The 16,308-nt window shown below is 49.0% G+C and overlaps 1 protein-coding gene across 2 annotated transcripts in view; it reads left to right on the forward strand.

Moving 5' to 3' along the window:
• Positions 1-16,308, forward strand: part of RNFT2 (ring finger protein, transmembrane 2) — a 45,543-nt gene that overhangs the window by 6,420 nt on the left and 22,815 nt on the right. For both annotated transcript variants that reach the window (XM_014964968.1, XM_014964978.1), the window contains exons 3-5: positions 10,533-11,011; positions 12,151-12,227; positions 14,324-14,424. In XM_014964968.1, coding sequence (XP_014820454.1) covers positions 10,533-11,011; positions 12,151-12,227; positions 14,324-14,424 — 657 coding nt within the window. The remainder of the gene's footprint in view (positions 1-10,532; positions 11,012-12,150; positions 12,228-14,323; positions 14,425-16,308) is intronic.

Consider the following 16,308-nt stretch of genomic DNA (forward strand, 5'->3'; position numbering starts at 1 on the left):
GGCGCTCCTACGGCCCCGCGTCGATGGTGTTCCTGAGGGGGGCCCTGGCACGATGGAGTGGTGCCAGGGGAGCCATCCTGCAGGTGGATCCACCTCCATGGGTTCCTCCTCGTCTGCAGGTGGATCCACCTCCATGGGCTCCACACCATCAGCCACCTGAGCGACGGCCATCACCGCCAAGTAGCTGCTGGTACCTCCCCTCCGACGCTGCCTCTTCCTCCGCACCCCCAGAAAATCTTTTTCCGTTTGCCCACGCAGAGGTGGGCACCCGCTCGCTTCGCTGTGGGACCTCTTTCTGCCAGGCATGGCTGACATCTCCAGTCCAGTAGCTCAGCGACTGGGGGCCAGGTGCTGGGGGCCCGGGATTTATAGCGTGCGGAACAGAACACGGTGAGGTAGCTCATGGCATCAGGAGGCCATTGTGATGGCTACACAAATTACCATATTTGCCTATTCTGGCAGTTGGAGGGTCCTGTGCCCTTAAAGGTACCCTCTGCCCTTAAAGCGTATCCTCCTGTGTGAGGAAGAAGAGGGTCAGGAGGAGCTGAGGGCTCCTTTCCTGGGGATCGCTCCCCTGTGGCCATTCCTAATGGATAGACAGTTCATGGAGGGGGTCTGCAATGTGGGCAGTGATTCTTCTGAGGAGGGCCAGAGTGGGTTGGCCTCTACCCACCCATCACTTTCAGCATTTCAATGGCCGAGGGATCGTTAATAATCTACGTGAGCCAGACAGAGACTCTCCACCGGCTTTGGTGGAACTTGGCTCAGGCCCCACGCAAGGGGCTCCTTACAGATCTTGAGGAGAAGAGGGGAAAACCTCACAAGGTCTACCGGGTCCAGAGACGCGAGGCAGAGGCCAAAGAGCAGGGGGCTGTCCCAGTACCACAGGCATTGCCACCCACTCATCTCCGAGGGCGAGCAGATGGCAGCACAGGGCACCTTTGGGGTGAGGGGCACTGGCACTGAGCTTTGCTGCGTAACCTCAGCACGCCCGAGGCCGAGCTCTTACGGAACGGAACTGCTGCTCCGAGCTCCTGTGCAACTGCTGTCCACCAGTTCAACCTCCTCAACAATGTATTTGCCATTATATGTCTACAGTTGTAGGGAAGAGCAGCTCCAGATTTAAGAAACAAATAAAAGAAAGGTCCAGAAGGAGCGGGCTCGAATTCTGAACCTGCCAAAATTAACGCGGGACACTGGGCAAATGGTTGGCTTTGTTGCTTCTGGTCTGTGTGACCATCACCATGATGCTGATGCACCCGTGTGGACCCCTGCGTCCTTGTAGGGGAGAGACCCTCGGCCAGAAGGCGGCAGAGCATTAGTCCCCAAATTTGAGTGAATATACCAAGATGATAGACAATTATTCAGGCCCATGGAAACCAAAAGGTACTGCAAAGACTTACGGAAAGATCCCCGAACATGGAGCAACTGGCCAAAGAAACGTCAGAAGGAAGTCAGAGGAAGGCACAAAAACAAATTCAAAAACAATGATGCTAAACACATAGCTGTAGAATCGCCTCTAAATGGGGATACAGCCTTGGGATATTAGATAAAGTGGGACATAACATTGAACAGGTCTTACAGTCACTGTAGGTATTTCCATGAATAAAAGAAGCACAACGCCTTGAAAATGAACTGACCTGTTGGGACTTTTGACTTTCTGTCCAAGCAACGCTAAGTGTGGGTTGGATGAATGGCCAGTGAGGTGGATTGCAAAGTGGCTGAAAGACAGAGCTCAGAGGGTGGTGATCAGTCCAGAATCGTTTGGAGGAGAGTTATTTCGTATCCAAAAATCCCAATTTTGCATTAATCCTAAAGCTAATACATCCTTATCTTGTTTAATCCTAAAAAGAGGATCCTTTTGTGAAGGGGATCCTAATATCCACTTAATCCTAAAACAAATAGATCCTTTCAATCCTAAATCGATGACGTCCTTATTCCTTTGGTATATAAAATTCCTAAATTTGCTCTGATTCTCAGACTCTTCTCTATGGGAAGGGCTGAGGGAGGAGCAGAGGGGTTTGGTTTAGGTAGGAAAAAGAAAGGAAGGGGAGGAAGCAAGCACAGCTCCCCCGGTGACACTCCAGGCGCATCAGGAAAAGATGGTCTGAGAGGATCACGAACTCATAGAATGGCGTAGGTTGGAAGGGACACCTGTCACTGGATGAGGTGGCTCAAAGCCCCAACAGATGTGGCCTTGAGCACCTGCAGGGATGGGGCAGCCACAGCTTCTCTGGAGAACCTGCTCCAGGGTCTCCCCACCCTCAGGACCCGAGGCGGCTCCCGCGGCCCCTGCCCTCCTGTGCCCCGGCCCCTCGCTGGCCCCAAGGCCCGGGGCTGGGCCCGCAGCCCCACGCACCCCTGACTCTGCTGGGCTGGGGAGACCAGGGGGGACAGCAGAGCCCAGACGCAGTTCCCAAAGCCCCACAGAAAAGAGAGGCAAAGCCTTTGTGCTGTTACTTTCTTGGTATATTTTGTTTTTGAAACGCCTTTGATTGCCCAATCTTGAGAAGACCTAAGGAGGCAGCTGGAAGGGGCCTTCACGGCTGAAGGCCAGCACTTCCTCCTGGCGGACCTGCGGCCTTCTGCTGCTCCAGAGGAACCACTGTCTCTCTCATGTCTCTTCTTGACCTGTTGCTCTTCTCCGTGAGCCCCTGTGGAGGGTCCGGCTTCCTCTCCAACGTCCCATTGAGCAGCCTTCTCATCCTCAGGCTGGAGAAACCCCATCATCTAAGCCCCAGGCACCTCGGTGTCCCTCTGAGGGACGTCTCCCGGCGCAGCAGCTTGCAGAAGCCATGTCAGAGGAGTAGAGGAGATGGTGCCCCTTCAGAAGGGGTGGGGTTGCGGGAGAAGGTGGGGGACAGGAAGGAGGAGCTGACCGGACCCGTAGCCATCATGCGATGGCCGGGAGATGGAAAGGGTGAGCCGGCAGGCCGGCTGGGTGCGGAGGGAGCTGGGCCCCCTGGCTAGTGGCAGGTGCGGAGGCCGGGCCGACGGTAGGGCGCTGGCCGGGCGCTCCTACGGCCCCGCGTCGATGGTGTTCCTGAGGGGGGCCCTGGCACGATGGAGTGGGTTTTCTGTAACAAGTGGGGTGCCCCAGGGGTCAGGACTGGCTCCAGTCCTCTGAATTCCATGTATTCATCCATGACCTGGATGAAGGGATGGGATGTACCCTCAGCAAGTTTGCTGATGGTACAATACTGGGAGGGGTGGCTGACACCCCAGAAGGCTGTGCCCGCCATCCAGTGAGACCTGGACAGGCTGGAGAGCTGGGCAGAGAGGAACCTGATGAAATTTAACAAGTGCAAGTGCAGGGTGCTGCACGTGGGGAGGAGTAACCCCCTGCACGAGTAGAGGTTGGGGGCTGAGCTGCTGGAGAGCAGCCCTGAGGAAAAAGACCTGGGAGCCCTGGTGGACACCAGGATGCCCATGAGCCAGTAATGAGCTCTTGTGACCAAGAAGGCCAATGGCATCCTGGGGGGCATCAGGCAGAGAGTGTGGCCAGCAGGTGGAGAGAGGTCATCCTGCCCCTCTACTCTTCATGTCGAGGTCCCATCTGGAGCACTGTGTCCAGTTCTGGGCTCTCTGGTTCAAGAAGGAGAGGGAACTGCAGGAGATGGTACAGCAGGGGGCTACTAATGTGTTTAGGGTCCTGGAACATCTCCCTTAGGAGGAGAGGCTGAGGGACTTGGGTCTTCTTAGTCTGGAGAAAAGAAGACTGAGGGGGGATCTGATCAACGCCTATAAATACTTGAAGGGAGGGTGTCAGGAGGACGGGGCCAGTGTTTTCTCAGTGGTGCCCAGTGACAGGACAAGAGGTAACGGGCCCAAACTCGAACATAGGCAGTTCCATCTAAACATGAGGAGGAACTTCTTTCCTGTGAGGGTGGCAGAGCCCTGGAAGAGGCTGCCCAGAGAGGTGGTGGAGTCTCCTTCTCTGGAGACATGTAAAACCCACCTGGACACGTTCCTGTGCAACCTGCTCTAGGAGGACCTGCTCTGGCAGGTGGTCAGACGGGATGATCTCCAGAGGTCCCTTCCAACCCCACATCGTTCTGTGATTCTGTGAGGTAAAGTGAGAGAAGGAGAGTAAAACAGAAATCCCAGTGGAGCCCCTGTGGACCTCCAGTTTGCCTGTGCCTTCCCTCTGCACGGTCCTGGGGCCATCCCGTCACAGGAGGGTACAACAGAAGTGCAAAGGTGCCGAGAAGGGTAACAAATATGGTCAAAGACAGGACATGTCCGTAACAAAACCGGGAGGAATAAACCGACCAGGATGGTTCACTTCAAGAAAAAACCAGCGGGACAGCTGAGGTTTAGCTGAGACTGAGAGGGAATGGCCTGGTCTGAGGGCGAGTCCCAGGAGCCATCCTGGAGGATCTGTGCTGGGTTTGGCTGGGGCAGAGTGAATTGGGGTTTGTGCTGGAAACTGTTGATAAGCCAGGGCTGGTTTTGTTACTGCTGAGCGGCGCTGACCCAGCCCCAAGGCCTCTCTGCTCCTCACAGCCCAGCCAGCCAGCAAGGGGCTGGGGGGCACAAGCAGCTGGGAGGGGACACAGCCAGGAGAGCTGAGCCCAACTGACCACAGGGACATTCCAAAGGGTCTGACGTCCCGCTGGGCAGTATGGAGCTGGGGGGAGAAGAAGGGAGGGGGGATGTCCAGAGGGAGGGTTGCCTCAAAGCGCCAGCCGACCTGGCCTTGAGCACCTGCAGGGATGGGGCAGCCACAGCTTGTCTGGAGAACCTGCTCCAGGGTCTCCCCACCCTCAGGACCCGAGGCGGCTCCCGCGGCCCCTGCCCTCCTGTGCCCCGGCCCCTCGCTGGCCCCAAGGCCCGGGGCTGGGCCCGCAGCCCCACGCACCCCTGACTCTGCTGGGCTGGGGAGACCAGGGGGGACAGCAGAGCCCAGACGCAGTTCCCAAAGCCCCACAGAAAAGAGAGGCAAAGCCTTTGTGCTGTTACTTTCTTGGTATATTTTGTTTTTAAAACGCCTTTGCTTGCCCAATCTTGAGAAGACCTAAGGAGGCAGCTGGAAGGGGCCTTCACGGCTGAAGGCCAGCACTTCCTCCTGGCGGACCTGCGGCCTTCTGCTGCTCCAGAGGAACCACTGTCTCTCTCATGTCTCTTCTTGACCTGTTGCTCTTCTCCGTGAGCCTCTGTGGAGGGTCCGGCTTCCTCCCCAACGTCCCATTGAGCAGCCTTCTCATCCTCAGGCTGGAGAAACCCCATCGTCTAAGCCCCAGGCACCTCGGTGTCCCTCTGAGGGACGTCTCCCAGCGCAGCAGCTTGCAGAAGCCATGTCAGAGGAGTAGAGGAGATGGTGCCCCTTCAGAAGGGGTGGGGTTGCGGGAGAAGGTGGGGGACAGGAAGGAAGGGCTCACAGGACCCGTAGCCATCATGCGATGGCCGGGAGATGGAAAGGGTGAGCCGGCAGGCCGGCTGGGTGCGGAGGGAGCTGGGCCCCCTGGCTAGTGCCAGGTGCGGAGGCCGGGCCGACGGTAGGGCGCTGGCCGGGCGCTCCTACGGCCCCGCGTCGATGGTGTTCCTGAGGGGGGCCCTGGCACGATGGAGTGGTGCCAGGGGAGCCATCCTGCAGGTGGATCCACCTCCATGGGTTCCTCCTGGTCTGCAGGTGGATCCACCTCCATGGGCTCCACACCATCAGCCACCTGAGCGACGGCCATCACCGCCAAGTAGCTGCTGGTACCTCCCCTCCGACGCTGCCTCTTCCTCCGCACCCCCAGAAAATCTTTTTCCGTTTGCCCACGCAGAGGTGGGCACCCGCTCGCTTCGCTGTGGGACCTCTTTCTGCCAGGCATGGCTGACATCTCCAGTCCAGTAGCTCAGCGACTGGGGGCCAGGTGCTGGGGGCCCGGGATTTATAGCATGCAGAACAGAACACGATGAGGTAGCTCATAACATCAGGAGGCCATTGTGATGGCTTCAGAAATAACCATATTTGGCTATTCTGGCAGTTGGGGGGCCTGTGCTCTTAAAGGTACCCTCTGCCCTTAAAGCGTATCCTCCTGTGTGAGGAAGAAGGGGGTCAGGAGGAGCTGAGGGCTCCTTTCCTGGGGATCGCTCCCCTGTGGCCATTCCTAACGGAGGGACAGTTCATGGAGGGGGTCTGCAATGTGGGCTGTGATTCTTCTGAGGAGGGCCAGAGTTGGTTGGCCTCTACCCACCCATCCCTTTCAGCATTTTAATGGCCGAGGGATCATTAATAATCTACGTCAGCCAGACAGAGACTCTCCACTGGCTTTGGTGGAATTTTGATCAGGCTCAACACAAGTGGCTTCTTACAGATCTCAGGGAGAAGAGGATAAAAATTTACAAGGTGCAATGGGTCCAGAGAGGTGAGGCAGAGGCCGAAGAGGATGACTGCTATGAAGATGCTGCTTCAATTGCACTTCATTAGCAGAAGGATACCATTTCTTAGGGGGGATGGCAATGCCGCCCTGAATGGGATTCACACTTGGAGAAATGAAAGAGAGCTTTACCAGCTGTAGTATGAAGCCACACAACATCTTAAATCATGGCAGCTCTTAGTCCATCCACAAAAACCAGGGCTTTCATAGCTGTAGAATCGCCTCTAAATGGGGATACAGCCTTGGGATATTAGATAAAGTGGGACATAACATTGAACAGGTCTTACAGTCACTGTAGGTATTTCCATGAATAAAAGAAGCACAACGCCTTGAAAATGAACTGACCTGTTGGGACTTTTGACTTTCTGTCCAAGCAACGCTAAGTGTGGGTTGGATGAATGGCCAGTGAGGTGGATTGCAAAGTGGCTGAAAGACAGAGCTCAGAGGGTGGTGATCAGTGGCCCAGAATCCAGTTAGAGTTTTCTGTAACAAGTGGGGTGCCCCAGGGGTCAGGACTGGCTCCAGTCCTCTGAATTCCATGTATTCATCCATGACCTGGATGAAGGGATGGGATGTACCCTCAGCAAGTTTGCTGATGGTACAATACTGGGAGGGGTGGCTGACACCCCAGAAGGCTGTGCCCGCCATCCAGTGAGACCTGGACAGGCTGGAGAGCTGGGCAGAGAGGAACCTGATGAAATTTAACAAGTGCAAGTGCAGGGTGCTGCACGTGGGGAGGAGTAACCCCCTGCACGAGTAGAGGTTGGGGGCTGAGCTGCTGGAGAGCAGCCCTGAGGAAAAAGACCTGGGAGCCCTGGTGGACACCAGGATGCCCATGAGCCAGTAATGAGCTCTTGTGACCAAGAAGGCCAATGGCATCCTGGGGGGCATCAGGCAGAGAGTGTGGCCAGCAGGTGGAGAGAGGTCATCCTGCCCCTCTACTCTTCATGTCGAGGTCCCATCTGGAGCACTGTGTCCAGTTCTGGGCTCTCTGGTTCAAGAAGGAGAGGGAACTGCAGGAGATGGTACAGCAGGGGGCTACTAATGTGTTTAGGGTCCTGGAACATCTCCCTTAGGAGGAGAGGCTGAGGGACTTGGGTCTTCTTAGTCTGGAGAAAAGAAGACTGAGGGGGGATCTGATCAACGCCTATAAATACTTGAAGGGAGGGTGTCAGGAGGACGGGGCCAGTGTTTTCTCAGTGGTGCCCAGTGACAGGACAAGAGGTAACGGGCCCAAACTCGAACATAGGCAGTTCCATCTAAACATGAGGAGGAACTTCTTTGCTGTGAGGGTGGCAGAGCCCTGGAAGAGGCTGCCCAGAGAGGTTGGGGGTGTCTCCATCTCTTGAGACATTCAAAACCCACCAGGACACATTCCTGTGCAACCTGCTCTGGCTAGACCTGCTTTGGCAGGGGTTTGGACTGGGTAGTCTCTAGAGGTCCCTTCCAACCCCACATCGTTCTGTGATTCTGTGATTCTTGTGCATGTCGTGTGCCTAGACTTTCTGCTTGAGTTTAGAGGGCTTAAAGACACATTTATTTTTCTCCTTCATGTCTGTTAGTGACTGCTAGCAGCTATGGTGTTCCAGGTTTCATCATCCATTATGGGACAGTTGGCTCAGCATAGGCAGGGCATTTTGGAGCTCCAGAAGAGTGATTTGTGGCACGGTCCTGAGGGGATCCTGAGCATTTAGCAATCTGAAAACATCCATCTGTATGAACAGAGGCTGTTTATACTTCTGTTACGAAGGTGTTTTTTAAAAGTCTGCTATCCTGAAGCTCCCGACTACTATGACTTAGTAGTTTATAAAGATTTTGGGTGGTCCTTTACATCATCGCAGAATCTGTATCTAGCTTCATGTGTGTGGATATTTAGAAGTAGAATACCTCTAATTCATTTCAGTAATTATAACATCAGCAAGGGAGGCTTGCCACTGTTGTTGTTCGGGTACTAAATGTTCCCTTGTGCTTTTGCAGTGTTAGAGCTTGCCTATTTTTTTTTTTTTCCTCTAAAGAAGAAACTAATCTAATTACTCTAAGACAAAGATGGAACTAACGACTTTTATGTCTCTGGCCAAGCTGAGATTCTAAGTGAAAGATTGTGATCTCAAGCAGTCACTAAGGATTTCTTAGTGGTTTTGCAGGTAGAGGTTCAGCTTGGTGTCATGACCACTTCTAGCATGCACTATTCTTAATTTCAGGGGAAAAGAAAGCCATCTTTAACTTTTTCTGTGTGATGCTGCCCAAGCCTCAGTGCACTCTGTGGGTTTGGTATCAGCAGGCAAGCCTGAGGCTTGAGAGGCGCAGAAGATGTTGTATGTGCTCTCTCATCTGCAGCATAGAGCTCTCTGACTCTGTACAAACCTGTACAGAGGCACTTTAGGATCTGTTTGAATGGTTAAAATATATTCAGAATATGTGTCTATTATTGAATGCAAGGGATAAACAGAGTAATGTCAATTGGTTTTTGTAAATGCTTCTGTTTTTTAACAGTGTAAATACATATTGTCAGTAACATAGGCTGAAGGTTTTATAACTTAGAGTGAAATGCTCCTGCCACTGTCTTCACTTCTGTTCACTTCAGCAGACTTGGAATTTCATCCTCGTTTATTTGTTTTTAAATATGTCCCAAATTAATTCCTTCCTGCTGAAAGCATAGTCATGTGTTCTGGTAGTATTGTTCCAAACAATACTTGTGTCTTTATCTGTCACACTGGGTTCCACCCAATTTGTTTGTTATGTTCCCAGACAGTAAGTACTGTCACATTATGTCCCCGTCTTGTGTATACATCCCTGAATTGTAATGTTGGGTGTAAAATCAAAGATCTGGTTGATGAGTATTTTGAACCAGAAAGAGGTATGCAATATCTTATTGACTTGATTCTTTGCTGGAACCTGTGGAGAGACACTGGGAATGGGGTGTAGCTATAAAAAGCCTTATTAGGAGTTTACTTAGAGGGAAGGTATGCCCAGAGGGGTTTGAAGCTATCTCCCGAGTGAGATGAAAGGCAGTGCTGTGTGCCCTGTAAGGTGCCTGGGGAGGCTTTTGAACCCATGGGAGAGAGAGGGTTAAGGGCCCTGTAGTGCCTGTGTGTGCTGTCTCAGCTTGTGACTGCTATTTCTAAAGTTAGAGATCTCCAAGGATTAAAATCAAGAGAGACTGAAGTTCTGCAACATGCCCTATTTGAGGGCTTTGCCTCTTGCTGAGGTTAATCTACTCTCCTTTTGCAAGTTAGAAAGGTATTTGGTCTCTGCCAGGCATTTACTGCCTAATGATTGTTCTACTTATTACCTGTATTGTCCCCTGTCATCTAAACTTCCCATGTATTCATTTCAGTACCACAGTATCAAGTTCAGGTGAAGAAAGCCTATTTTTTTTTAATTAGGATGAAGATATTTAAGACTTTCTTTTTGGAATCCGGCTATAATCCAACAAGCTCAGAAAGTATCCGTGCCAGATCTAATTCTATCCAGTGCCCAGTAGTTTGGGTACATCCATGTCCAATTTGCTGAGAGTATCAAAATAAACAATTTCTCTTGACCCATGAGCACATGCTTCACTTAAAATATTTGTGTCAGGATCACTCAAACAGCTCTCAACACTTCTGTTTCCCAGTTGACTCTGTCTCTTGTTTGTGTTATTCATCACTAGGCAAGTAGCTATCATCCCAAAATAAAGCCAGAAGAATTTAGGAGTAGGTCATTTCTTTGAGTTAGCTTGATTAATTTCTTTGTATATAATGTGATCTGTCTTGGTTGTGCTGTATAAAGTTATATGGGGTTTTATATGTTTTTCTTTAAATATTAAAATAATTGTAGAAGGTGTTGGATTTGATATCAGATGTATTATTTCTTTGGTTCCTCCAAAATTAAGGGGGTGTTTGGGAACTCTGCTCCTTAGATGAAGGAGCTGGTGCATTGTGATCACTTCTTCAGAAGTACTCTGATCTTATCTTAGGAGTCTGGTTACTGGCCTCTAGTTCTGCACCTGTGACTTCCAACAGCAAATAGAGGGAAAAGCATCTGTCAACTGGAGACCTGTGTATTCTGATAGTGCGTGAGGAACTCTTAAATGTCTACAGTCAGGATTGGGCTAAAAGACTGAGAAGCTGTGTGGCACTCATTTTTGTTTAATCACATTTCTCAAATCTCCATCCACTGCAGAAACCGGAGCCAAACAGTCAGTTCTGAAACCAGCGTGGATGAAAGTGGGGTTTTTGAAAGTCTGAAGGCTGAAGCTTCCTCCCCACAGCAGCTGTTCTCAGGCCTGGCAGGTATCCCCTCGGGCACCATCACAGCCACCCCGTTCCAGTCAGGCTTGGTTCTGGGCTCTTCAGCGGGAGGTGGGGAAGTTTTCATTCAGATGCCAGCCCCGAGGGACGAAGGGACCAGTCGTACAGAAGGAGCCCCGTTTCACCACCGGCAGTCATCCCATCATTTCCACCACGGCCACCACCGGGGTTCATCTCTGCTGCACATGGCAGGAGGGGACCGCCATGGGCACGCCGAGGAAGGCAGTGATGAACAAGCTGGAACTCCAGCCCCGGCTCTTTCAGAGTTAAAAGCTGTGATCGGTTGGCTGCAGAAGGGACTTCCCTTCATCTTGATCCTCCTGGCTAAAGTTTGTTTCCAGCATAAGCTTGGTAAGCATCTATCCTTTCTAGATTTTAAGTGTGTAAGAGGGTGGTTAGGAAGCTGTATCATGCTGTGGAGTCTGATACATTTGTCCCCATGACAGTGTCTAGAGGTAGTCTAGCATGAAGGGGGCATAGTCAAATGCATTTGATAAATTCATCCTACTTTCAGACCAAGCTGTTTTCATCTGTGTCAGTCCCATCTGTTTCCTGTCCTGACCTGGGGGAGATCAGTTCTGTACTTTTCCCTAATCTCTCCTTGACATTTCTGTAGGGACTGAAGGTGTTACCAAGGCTTCTTCCTCAGACGTCTCTCTAGGAGAGATGGGGAGAGCTCACATTAGTGATTAGCAAAGGTCTCTGTGTAGCACAGAAGGGCTCAGAGGGATGAGACACTTGTAGAGCTAGAAGAATATTAGTTGTGAAATCAAGCCAAAGAGCATCAGCGGTTACACATTGCAGTCCTGGTCTTCAGAGTGCCTTAAAAATATGTCTATCCAGGTTTCTTTATTGGTACCTGAGTTTTTCAGCACCTTGGTGGTCATGTAAAATCTGTTTACCTAATCCTCTTCTTACTACAAAACTGTATGTGTGGCATGTCTGAGGATCCTTACTCATTCTGGGAGTAGTATGCTGAGGTTATTATCTCAGAGAAGCCAGTAATGCTTGAGTTTAGTCCACTTACAGCTCTGCCAGTATTCCCCAAAACAGGTATTGATTCATGTATGCAACATCTTGCCCTTTGGACCTGGTATCCCGTATGATTTTGATAGTGAGCCCTGTCACCCACGAGCTGCTGAGCTGCTATTGTAGTAGTGTCATGTAGCTGAGTTCCCTTGGCACAATGCAGCCACAACTTGCAGCACTTCTGCTCTGCTTCAGCACAGAACCTGACATTAGGACAGTGTTTGTATTGGGCTGGGTGGCAAGTGCTCACTGAAGTAGCTTCATTTTCATTTAACTTGAATTTGGACTTTATATGAGTCTAAGCTGCCCTGTTTTAGTTGCCTACATATTTAAATTTCCAGCGCATCCAGAATACCACCTAGTAAATTTCTTTTCTAAGCTTGAGATGCTGATATCAAATGGCTTAGGACTGAAGATCCTCCTGCCCAGCCGTATGTACCTGACAGTGTCTCTCCCCACAGGGATTGCTGTGTGCATTGGCATGGCCAGCACATTCGCATACGCCAACTCAACGCTCCGAGAACAGGTTGCTCTGAAGGTGAGTACAACATCTTACTCTTTTACAGAATCACAGAATCTTCTAGGTTGGAAGGGACCTTAAAGATCATCTTGTCCAATCATCAACCGAACTGACAAAAATAGACACCCACACAACAAACAAGGAGCATCATCACTAAACCAGACCTCCCAGCACTACATCAACCCGTCTTTTGAACACCTCCAGGGATGGTGCCTCAACCACCTCCCTGGGCAGCCCATTCCAATGCCTGATAACCCTTTCAGTGAAAAATTTTTTCCTAATATCCAGCCTGAACCTCCCCTGGCACAACTTGAGGCCATTTCCTCTCGTCCTGTCGCCTGTGACTTGAGAAAAGAGACCGACCCCCACCTCTCTACACCCTCCTTTCAGGGAGTTGGAGAGAGCAATAAGGTCTCCCCTCAGCCTCCTCTTCTCCAGCTCCCTCAGCCTCTCCTCATAAGACTTACTCTCCAGACCCCTCACCATCTTTGTCGCCCTTCTCTGGACCCACTCCAGCACCTCAATGTCTTTTTTATGGTAGGGGGCCCAAAACTGGACACAGTTCTCAAGGTGAGGCCTCACCAGTGCCGAGTACAGGGGGACAATCACCTCTCGGGCCCTACTCACCACGCTGTTCCTGATACAGGCCATTCCCAAGCGGCATTGCTCTTTGTATGCAAAGCAATGTCTATGCTGAACCTTCTTTTGCAATGTAGGGATGGATGCCATTATATCTGTCAGAATAAGAGTACTGTGCTGTAATGCATCCTCCCTTCCCCTTCCTGCTTCTCCCCACTGATGCTCTCCCACAGTTTCCATCCTGCTCTTTTGTGAAAGTGTGGCATTGTAAAACGAAGAGGGGGAAAGTCAGGGATATTGTTATCTGCCTCTGGTTCTGCCACTGACTGGCAGTGCATCTTCAAGCACTTCTCTCTGATGAGATTTAATTTATTAGCATTTAGATTATGTTTTGAGATGTTCAGCTGAAGGATTCTGTAGATGTATTGCTTGTTATTATCTTTATAATGGTTAGTAATATAAAGAAACCAACAGATCTTTTCAGGCCTTCTGATCTTTAGTGTCAGCAGAATACTTCAATAGCACTAAAAGCACAAGATTAGAATTGCTTTTTTTTTGTAAAAATGACATGGGTGGCGTAAGTGTACACTTATATCTACCAGCAGCAGTGGAATAAATGGGATACAACGCTGAATGAACAGATAAATTGCACAATCATGTAATAGATTGCTGTTGCCTTGCACTTTGCACCTCTGTCTTTCCAGCAGTGTGCCCCTTAATCTGCCTGCTTTAAATCTCAACCTAACATCCCTGGCTGGTGAAGAGCTATTTTCTTAATAAATCAGTTCACAAGAAAAACACTGGGGTTTTTTTTTCCCCTCCCAGGAGTAAAATTTACTTTCCAAAATTACAGAGTCAAGACCCAGGACAAGCTTTTCTGCCATCCAGCTTCTGTCTATAATGTTCCTGGTCTTTTGAAATGCAAAATTTGCACTTCTTTTGACCTTTAATTAGTTCTTCGATCAAAAATTCATGTTCTAGAACCTGCATGCATTCAGATAACATTAATACCTGCTGCATTCAGTGATGGGTTGTGTTATATTTAATTTAGCTAAGCCTTCTTGTAAGTGACTTTGGATCTATTTGTGAAACAACTCTTTCAAGAAGGGTCATTCCAGAGAGAGGTGGCAACTCAGAATTACAGTACAATATATGGAACTGTCTGGTTTTTTAATATGCTTTTCAAACTGCATTTTAAATATCAGGAGAATTTAGATATCCCAAGAAAGGTCCCAACTTTGAAAATTGTGTTCAGGAAGTAAGGCTGTCATTTTCAGCCGTGTATTTTGAGTAATTTCTCTGAAGTTCCTTTACTTATGAAGGTTAGGTGAGTGAGAGCCATTTCTGCTTTTGTTTATATATGTCTTTACCTAGCAGCCTATTTCTGAGTCTTAGTCCAATGTAAATAAACTAATTACTGATCCCTTAGTTGCATATTTGTGTCCCCTGAGTTAGTCTTGCATTTTTTCAGCAGCTGAAGGCTCAGTGCAACCCTTGAGACTTAGAATTTATCTTTGCTTCTCGTTCTTGCTCAGGAGAAGAGATCAGTGTTGGTTGTCTTCTGGATCCTGGCCTTTCTCACCGGGAACACCTTGTATTTGCTTTACACATTCAGCTCTCAGCAGCTGTACAACAGGTGGGCAAAATTTACGTTGGGCATGATGGCAGCAGGTGATAATGGCCAGGGAGGAGGAGAGGGAAGCCCACTTTTCTCCACACTGTGGGAGGAAGTGTGTGTACTTAAGGTATCTGCCGTCTTTGTCACACCTTTGTAATTCCTTTCGATGGAGGAAGAGAATGTGTGCATTGCTTCTACCAGTGGACTATGCTCCTATCAATAAATGACATAACCAGAGTCTAAATGGGCCGGGTGTGATGATACACTACAGTGTTACTGCTTGAAACATCTACACTTGCAATTTTCTTATGCACTGGAGCAGGGTGGATACTTTTCTATAGTGGGACTTCTGAATTTCCATTTTGACCAGTGTGGCTGAACCTAAAGAGCAGGTGTTGGAAGCAGATAAGAATTTGACCCACCTGATTTTCCTCTTCCTGTAATGTTTTCTTTTCTCTTCAGTCTATCAAGTTTCAGCCTATTACAGGAGATAAACTGGAAGTAGAATAGTAGTGTTTTACTTCAGGGCTTGGAGGCATTTGGATCTGAGGTAATTAAGATAGCCTCTGCTTTTAAATTCTGACTAAAGCGGTTCTCAAATACAGGAAAGTTAGTGCCCATGGATTTGGTTCAGTACTATCCCTGCTTATTATAAAGCAGGGATTAAATGAGCCATAGGAAGCAAAGATACAGAACTTAAGCAAGGGGATATTAGTAGAATAAATAGGAAGAAATGGAGCAATATCAAACGTGGTTACTTGAGGAAGCAGCTAAAAGTGTATGAATTATCTTCCCAATGAAAATGTTATTTGTCCCACTGAAGGGGACTTAAAACTTCAGACTGAAAATACAATGTTTGTAACATGCATCAGTTGGGTTATGGCAAGATGGCTCTTGGGTATGTTTTTTGTCATTTATTGCCCTTCATGTATTTGGATCATCGGAAAGCTGTGTGTGTAAATGCTTCTAGAAAGAGGGAGAGATGAGGAGGCTGTAAGTGTGGGTCCGAATGAGAGATGGCAAACCATGGGATACTCTGTATAGGGATTGTGGGAGGAAATGGAAGAGAAGAAACAGGTAGGACATAAAGGTGTGAAAGCAATTAGAATAAATTTATTTGCACCCCAGGGAAACTGTGTGTCCCTAAGAAGGTGGTTAAGGTTAAAAGCATGAATGGGACAGGTTTAAAATAAAGGATGGATCATATAAAATAAAAGCGTTTCAGGAAATTGGGGCCATTTTATACACTGTTCAGGGTGTGGTTTATGAACAGTGAACAGGCTGGGCAACGGCTTCCCTGAAAAGCCCTATTCCTGCCAGCATTGCAGTGGTGTCTGCTGGGTCATGCTTGGTATCCATTGCTTGCTGTGTGGGGACCTGTGGCTACTTGTGAGGCAGACACGCAAAATCAGAAACAGCGGCTTCAGTTTTGTTTCTTTCTGGCTTATTTTTCATTTCCTGATTTATTTACTTTTTGCTTGTTTCTAGTGCATGAATAGTAGTAAAGTCTCTGATTCTGTTTCTGTTTTTAGGGTATAATTTTACCTGTTGTGCTGTGCCAGTGTTGTGAGTATTTTGAATTCACGTTCAGGCTTTTTATTCTGGGTTGGTTATTTTACTTTTGCTTTTTTTTTTGTTTGTTAAATTTTTGCTTTCTACCATGAGGCTTTATTAGGTAAATATCCTGAAGAGGAATCCTATTTTTTCAGTCTGAGTAGGGTGCAGTCCTCATTGCTGCTTAGGTCAGTAGCTCCTGCCCACTGCTACATGAAGTTCTCCTGTCTTGGACTCCCCTTCTTTAAAGGGCAAATGTTCAGCCCATTCAAGAACATTATATAAAGGACACTACATTTTTGGGTCTTTGGTTTGGGTAGGAGATGCTAATTAACACAGCCCAGCTCT

This window comes from Calidris pugnax, unplaced genomic scaffold (genome assembly GCF_001431845.1).
Source record: "Calidris pugnax isolate Ruff unplaced genomic scaffold, ASM143184v1 scaffold32, whole genome shotgun sequence".
NCBI classification, from domain to species: Eukaryota; Metazoa; Chordata; class Aves; order Charadriiformes; family Scolopacidae; genus Calidris; species Calidris pugnax.